The sequence below is a fragment of the Chironomus tepperi genome, unplaced genomic scaffold, assembly GCF_022539635.2.
Source record: "Chironomus tepperi strain 1889 unplaced genomic scaffold, CSIRO-AGI_Ctep_v1 contig_37, whole genome shotgun sequence".
Taxonomy (NCBI): Eukaryota; Metazoa; Arthropoda; class Insecta; order Diptera; family Chironomidae; genus Chironomus; species Chironomus tepperi.
Window position 1 is genome coordinate 91,464 of NW_027226159.1, and position 8,417 is coordinate 99,880.

General features: G+C 35.1%; 1 protein-coding gene across 1 annotated transcript; it reads left to right on the top strand.

The window, feature by feature from the left end:
• The first annotated feature begins 306 nt into the window (after positions 1-306).
• Positions 307-3,557, top strand: LOC139098420 (salivary peroxidase/catechol oxidase-like). The gene is made up of 4 exons (XM_070650627.1): positions 307-407; positions 733-1,163; positions 2,003-3,016; positions 3,382-3,557. Exons 1-4 carry the CDS (start codon positions 307-309, stop codon positions 3,555-3,557), a joined length of 1,722 nt encoding a protein of 573 aa, XP_070506728.1.
• The last annotated feature ends 4,860 nt before the right edge of the window (positions 3,558-8,417 follow it).

The window sequence follows — 8,417 nt, forward strand, 5'->3', positions numbered from 1 at the left end:
ACTTCCACAGAATTTTACGTGAGTTGGTACAAACTGGAGCGGCACAATGCGGTGAATCGCTTGAAAATGGCTCAAAATCAACCATTAAGGCAACTTTGCATCTTGCTAGTTATACGGCAACTTAACTGTAACCTAGCAATGACATTGTGCTGCTCGGCCCAAGCATTTCCAAAAATAAAACAATAAATTTGACAAAAAATGAATATTTTCAGATGTGATGACTTACATTTGCTCTACAACAAGGCAAAACAGCTCGTAAATGTTCGCTCGATTTATGATCACATGCTACAAGACAACTATGTTACTATGACGGAAAATGAAATTGGATATCCATTTTTCAAGTCAGAATTTTCACGAAAAATTGACTTTAATGTTAGTGAAGAATACATGAAGGCGAGGATATTCACGTAAGTTGATTTGAAGTTTTATGGATTCTTGGGTTCGTCCAAAATTGCGGGCTTGCAAACAGATAGTGGAGGAACTACAGGTCTGCACCTTTGGATGAACTTTAAGATACAGTCGCTTGTGCATCTAAAATGCGGAAATGCAGTGGCCGATTTCTCTGACAGTGGTACGGTATGGTCCGTTGTATACCATGTTGTGTACCAACTTATCTTATCAGTGCCGTTCCGTGCAACTGCCAGAAAAATCGACCCCAGGCCTGTGTTCCTTCTCCGAATCCTAATAAACTCAAGTCCTTCATTTCCCAATTTTTGGAATTACTTTTCACAGCCAAACAGCATCCCTCTTCTACGACCAACTGGATCCAGAACTAATCACACCAGGATTGTTCCAAAATTACTCTCACTGCTTCTTAGAACCCACAAAACCAGCAAACCTGTCAAGTGAAAAGTACCGTCCAATAACTGGCTATGGAAATAACTTAGACAATCCCAAAAAAGGCGAAAAGTTCACATCATATGGAAGAATACTAAAAGCAGCATACGATGATCAAGTATATTCAATTAGAAAAAGTGGCAGAGGATATGACCTTCCAACGGCTCGAAATATAGCGAGAAAATTGTTCTTGAATGACAAATCTAATTTGAATAAGTTTGAAGGACGTAGCAAAATTCCAAATGTATTGTTCTTGATGTTTGGGCAGATGATTAAGCATGATACGGGATCGAGGCAGTTTAATAAGAATATTGATGGGGATAAGAGTGAGTATTGATGAATAGTTGTATATGCCTACGTCAGCGACATAAGGGAGGGTTATGGATGCGTTTTTGGAGTTCATACAAAGTCCTCATGCACCGTAAAACTTGATTGACTCTCAGCTTTGTGAATATACATCAAAATTTAGGATATATCATATTGATTGGCTTTCTTGGTCAAGATATGTTGAAATTCTGGACACAAAGCTTCACAATTACTAATCCTGAACAGCACAGATCGGTCAATGGATTCAAAATCAAGCATCAGACCGACGTGACTCAGACTTGATGTCAGATTCGATTTAAACCGATTTGGTGTCAGATTTGGTGCCAGATTCGGTGTCAGACTTGATGCAAGATTCGGTTTGAACCGAATTGGAGTCAGGCTTTAAGTCAGATTTAATTTAAGCCTACTTGGTGTCAAATTAGGTATGAACCGACTTAATTCCATATTTATATTGAATCTACCACCAAGTCAGAGTCATGCCGAGCCATGCTAGTCCAAGGATACCGACTTGTGCTATTCGAGAATAAGCCCGATTAGCTGTAATCATTCTGTCATGTAGCCTAATTCCAAATAATTCCCAATGTCATTTCCATTTACAAAATTACTTCCATTTTTCAGAAATTAATTTCAAATTACCTGATTAATTAGACCCAAACCATTTCAGACATAATCAGATGCTGTGCAAATTCAAACAAAATTACACTTCCACCATCTCTAATGCATTCATCGTGCATCCCAATTGTCATATCGAGAAGCGACATATTTTATAATCCACGTGAAATTCGCTGTATGGATTTTATGCGCTCAAATATTATCTCAAATAATCCACATAAAATAGAAATTGGTGAGCAAGTCAATGCAGTCACAAGTTATTTGGATCTTTCGGTAATTTACGGATCAAGTCACAAGCAAATGAGGATGATTAGGAGCTATAATGGCGGTCGGCTGAAGATGAATCCAAGTAACGTCTTGCCAGTTGAGAATGGAACATTTTACAGTGGAGATGACCGAGCTACACAGACACAGTTTTTGACAGTTGTGCATTCACTGTTTATAAGGAACCACAACAATCTATCCGACAAATTAGCAGGAATAAATCCAAATTGGAATGAAGAGAAGCTATTCCAAGAAGCACGGAAGTTGAACATAGCAATTTATCAAAAAATCATCTATGAAGAGTGGCTGCCTATTTTAATCGGTAAAGACATGTCCAGACTATTGGAATTTACAACCTACAATGTAAATGCTGATGCATCAACACTTAATGAGTTCTCAAATTCCGTATTTAGACTGTTTCATTCATTCATACCATCGGAATTTGAGATACGAGATCGAAGTGATAATACCACAAAAATTTCTGTATCTGATGCATTGAAGGCACAGCCACTCGGGAATTGCCTTGAAAATATTTTGAGAGGTATGTTACATCAAAATATCAGCTTGACGGGATATTCCGATGAAATACTAAATAAATTGTTCAAAAATTCTAACGATGTCGGATTAGATTTATTATCGATGGATATACTGAGAGGTCGAGATCATGGAATTCCTGCATATTATAGATACAGAAAATTTTGCAATGTTATGCCATGGAAACTTGAAGTTTTTAACGATTTAGCACCGCACATATCAAAAACTGCAATAAATATGTTGAGGCAGACATACAAGACTGTTTATGATATTGACTTGTTAGTTGGTGGAGCTTTAGAGATGATTGAAAATGCAAGTCATAAAAATATTGATGATTTGCCTTTAATTGGACCGACTTTTCAATGTATCATGTATGAACAGTTTTATAGATGGAAGGCTGGTGATTATTATTTTTATTCACATGATGGTGGATTTAGTGCTGGTGAGTTTTATGATTGATTCCGATTTAATGAGATGTGGCACAATATTGTCCATGTTGTCCTTTCTGTCCCGGGAGACACAGAGTGTTGAAATGACCAAAAATCTGGTTTCAGACCAACATGACTCTAGTTCTCGGTCAAATTCGATGAAATAGGACATTAGGTCCAAGTCAAGTCAGTTTGTGGCTGGATTTTTGACCATTTCTATGCCATTTCATTTGTATGTCCCGAACAGCACAATTAGACGAACTGCATTTTTCCCCGTAAGAATGGGTCGAAATCTGCACGTTATGTTGTCCGGAGTAGCTTGACATTTTGACAGAAACCTCATTAGCCTCAATATTTTCTCAAATTTGTCCATTTCCAGATCAACTGAAATCAATCAAAGACTACAAACTTGCCAATTTCATTTGCGACAATTCCGACATTTCATCAGTTTTAAAGAATGCATTCATATCCAGTGGAATGGATGTAGATTGTCAAGGCTTACCATCGATTGATTTATCTTTCTGGGAAGACACCAACAGCAATACTGGCGAATGATGAAAAGTTTTGATGCTGTAAAGCTAATGATAAGAATGACATTTAAATTTATGTATCAATTTGTCAAAAAATATTCATATTTTATTGTCAATTTATTCGTATGTATTAATCATGTATGTATATTATTGTAAAGTTGGCTAAAAAATAAAGTTTAATGGTTTTTGGACGGAAAAGTTGAGTTTTAAGTTTTAAAGGCCGGATGAGTTTTTTGGGTAACCATTAGAGGGTATGAGAGTTTTAAGGAGGTTTTGTAGTTCAATGCAATAGCCGTTGATTGTGAGTACAAGTTTAAATGGCCAGGAGTAGGGATTGACACTCCAAATAGCACAAAATCGGCTAATTGATCCAAAATTCAGCAACATACATGTGTGAATCTGTGAAAGTGACAATAGAATCTGACATCATAAACATGATTAGGATATAATCCTAATTCGACATCAAGTCAAATTCACGATAATTTAGAGCTTGATTTAAACCGAATTCAGCACCAACTCAAAATCTCATTGACCTGTAACCGTATTTGAACCGAAATTCACATCAAGCCAGAGTCACGTCGACATTGAACCAGATATAAACCTGATTTGACATTAAGCCAGAATCCCATTGACCTGAATCCGAAATTAAACCGAATACCGCATAAAGTCAGAGTCACGCCGATTGGAATCGTATTTAAACCAAATTTAACATCAAGCCAGAGTCACGTTGGGCCAAATATAAACCGGATCCGGCACCAAGTTAGAATTTAGCCGACCTAAAGCCGGATTTACGTCGAATCTGAAACCAAATCAGAGTCACACAGACATTGGACCAGAATTTATACTTGATTCGGCACTAATTTTGAGTCATGTCGACTTGAAGTTGAATTTTAACTGAATTTCGCATCAAGTCAGAGTCATACTGGCCTGGTACTGGATTTTGGATCCATTACCCGACTTGTGCTACTCAGAGTGGTTGAATAGCCTCGATACTTGCTAGAAGTAGGCTCAATTTATAATAATTGAATGTTTAAAATCCAGTCCATGCAGAACTACAAAATCAATCCACAAAACTTCTATAATTACCCATCAAAAACTTGTCACCATTCAATGCTTTTATCACCTAATAATTTATTCAGTAGTTCTTGTGTAATAAATCTCATTGTGTATGTTGGAATGACTGATAAATACAGCACACATAAAATATTATAATTTTGTATCAATGCATGACATTTATGGTAATCGCTAACATAAAAATGCTCATTTGTTGTAATATTTTCAGTCGTTGAGTCATAAAATGATGAATTTTTAAAAATATCACAATCGACTGCTTGATGGAAGAATGTACGTATTATATCCATACGGTGTGAGTTACGTTTATTGGCAACCTGTTGAATGTTTCTTGAAATTACATACTTTTTAGTGAATTTGTTAATCAGCAGGAATCCGAGTATGCTTGAATCTAATTCAATTGTTGGTGGGAAATTCCTTGGATTTGATATTTCCGCTGACAATAACAAGTCATAAGAATCCTGCCAGAACTCTTGACTAAGAACTTCTAATTCATCATATGTCGGTTGCTGTCCGCATAATAATCCAATCGAGATGCCCTGGATGAGTGGCAATCCAATCAAACGATATGCAATCGTTGGTGATTTATGTGGCAAATAGACTGGAATGTCTTTCTGTAAAATATTTGATTGAGTAAGGAGCAGAATCAATAATTTCCTATCGACAACATGAAGATCATAAAAAGCATCTGTTGCACAAATTATACGATTTTTAGACAGTAAAAAGCAGTACTGTGATGCCAATGATAGTTCACTAAAACTTATCAATTTTTCATGTATAACTGCTGCTTCATGACATAAAATACTCTCATTGTAATCAAGTAAATCATTTTCAGCATATTCCATAAGTTTCTCAATCATTTGGAAGAATGAGCTCTTTAAGTCGCGCTTTAAACGATCGACATTCTTTGCAGCTTTGATTTCATTAATTCCAATGTGAAGAACCATTGCCTGAAATGACTTTTCGATTAGACTTTTTAGCACTTTTTCAGTCAAGTTTGTTGATATGCCGACGAACAAAAGTGATTCAAATTCTTTCCAGGAGATTAATCCATCATCGCCAAATGTTGTGGCTGTAAGTTCAACGTTTTGTGTACGGCAAAAGAGATGGACGGATGAGAATGATGCGGTTGTTGAGAATGGAAGCTAAAAATGGAAAAGGAATACATTTAAATTAGGAAATTAGGCTTAACTGGAAGACATGAGAGATTAGGTACTCGAACCGCAAAATGTATTAAGATTCTAAAGCCAGGTCCAGACCGGCGTAACTCTAGAATGACGCCAGATCTAAATTGAATCCAACACGTCCAAAGTAACACCGGCTTGGAACCGGATTTTTGATCAATTGACCAATTTGTGCTTTTTGGGTTTCCTGCAAGTTTTCTGAATCTTTTTTAAATAAATCTTAGACTTCTGGATGTCCCAATTTTGACAAATTCTTGAAAATGAGGCAAGATTCCGGTAAATCTTAATACCGACTCAAGAATCTTTGACTAAATTAATTAGAATCCAAAACTATTAATATTCAAAATAATTTCTTACATTTTCAATATTATCTCCACGTTTCTTGTTGAAAATTGGAGTTCCATTGTAAAGACACATCAAGTAAATTGACATTGTGATTATTGCACTTTAATTAAAAACTAAGTTTCATTTAAAATTTTAGAAAAATTATTTTTTGTTGTTCAATAATGACTTTGTTGACAAACTACAAGGGGTAGGAAATTATTAAGTCAGCAACAGGTTGTATGAATGAATACTTCTTGATAACTCGAGCGCCATCTTGTGAATGTTTGTGATAGTCAATTTGTATGACATGTATTTTTTGTTTCGTGAGATTTATTAATGTAGTGGATATTTCATTAAAAATATTTGAAACAATATGTTGAAATGTTATTCTTAGTTTCAATACTAATTTCTCCCACTATCTCATTAGAAACTTTACTAGAGATTTGTTCGAAGCAAAAAAGGATTCACATAGAAATAATTAAAAATAACTTATAGCAGTTTTAAATATTCATTTATCAGTTTTTAGTACTACAAATTTTATCTATGATCTTGACTAGATATTGCTTTAAACTACTTAGTGTATCTTCCTATTTCCATAAACAGTTTCATCCTTAAAAATTATTTGATCACCGGGGGATACTTACTTACTTCGCTGGTCGTACAGATCAGTTGTGATCCATGACCTCCCACAGGAGTCGCCTGAAGCTGCCTCTATCGCTGGCTACCACTTGCCAATTTCTGATACCAAGTACTCCGGGGGATAATTGAGTTTAAATAATGGAAATTCTTGGAAAATTCAGAGACTTTGCATAATTTTTAAAAGAAAGATCGATATTCTGTAACATATTTTGTAATCCCTTATTATGTTGTCCCTTAAATGCAATTTCTAGAGGTCCTCTAATAACATGTCCATCCCATCGAATCGTGTTCTCTATAGTTTGTTTTGCAATGTCTCGCACTTCTCCGCATTGCTCCTACATTTGGAAATGCCCAAAAACGTTTCTTCTTCAAGCTTTCATAGACACCAACTGCATGGTCGTCTGCGACAGTTTCATTATTTTCCGTGAATTTGGGGTTTTACTTTAACTCTCGATTTTGAGTTCCACTAAACTAAAAAAATTTAAGTACTCATTCCAAACATATAATGTGATACATATTTATAAACAGTTTTAAGGGTACAAGTCTCTTCTTAAAGTCGTTATCAATGATGATAAAATTTTCTAAAAGAGTTCCATTTCATGAAAAATAAGTTTAAATTCTTTATTTCCTAGTTCAAACGTTGAATTAATTTATATTATAATTTATCGCAAACTAGATTTATTAGCTGAATATTTGATAATTTGCATCACTCATTTCAGGCTTAGCAAGGAATAAATTGATGCAAAACAATAAAATCAAGATTGAAAAAGTCACAATTTTAAGCTGATTGTATTACCGCCATCATCAAATCCAGACGAACTGACTTTTTTTGTTCATTTACAGTCACAAAAATAACAAAGAACAGTTAATGAAGTTAATTGCTGACATAAAATTTTATGTTGATCCGTGCCAATATATTTTCGGACAATTTGTAACACAGATTAAATTTTTTTAAGGCGTGTGGCTGATCTTGATCTGTCTTTAAATGCCTCAATTACATCGGCTTTCGTAAGTTCCAAATTTTTAAATTTTATATCCATTCAATTCCAAATCGATGAGTCAAAAAGTTTTGTGATCCCCTTTTATGTATAAATTATTTCATAATTAGAAGCTGTTTTTCAGGCAGACAGCAGTTTGCTTTAGAGCAGGGGTGGACAACCTTTGGTTATTTGTGGCTCATCTTGATGGTAACAGAGCTCAAAGTCGTGTTGAGTCGACTGGAGCCGACTTAAAGTGAATCGACTCCAAGCTCTGGGACAAGGCATTCGGTCCATGGCACTTCCAAACAGTTCGGGCAGCACTCTAGTGTGCCGCAGGACATATGTTGCCCACCACTGACTTTAGAGATTTAAACTAATAAGCTAAAAAGTCAGACACAATAAAATGTGAAATTAAACTTTTTTTATATCCAACAAATAAGTCCATGTGATCCCATTTTAGCACCCAAAAGAGGAACAGCCACAAAAGTTCTGAATCATCATTAATAAAATGATAAAAAATCTACTGATTACTAGCTTAATAATCGTGTGAATCATAAAATGACAAGCATAAAAATGTCATATGTCGTTTGACTTAAATTATTAACTCATTTAGAGATATTTCAATATTTTTATGATTCCTGCTCAATTGGTGACTTAACATAAAGTAACAAAAAATTTCTAGATTAT

What these genes read in the sequence shown, in the direction of transcription:
- LOC139098420 (XM_070650627.1), top strand. Translation starts at nt 307, where the DNA reads ATGACGGAAAATGAAATTGGATATCCATTTTTCAAGTCAGAATTTTCA. An exon ending in ATGAAGGCGAGGATATTCAC is followed by an intron (nt 408 to 732) that starts GTAAGTTGATTT and finishes TACTTTTCACAG; the next exon opens with CCAAACAGCATCCCTCTTCT. An exon ending in GAATATTGATGGGGATAAGA is followed by an intron (nt 1,164 to 2,002) that starts GTGAGTATTGAT and finishes CACATAAAATAG; the next exon opens with AAATTGGTGAGCAAGTCAAT.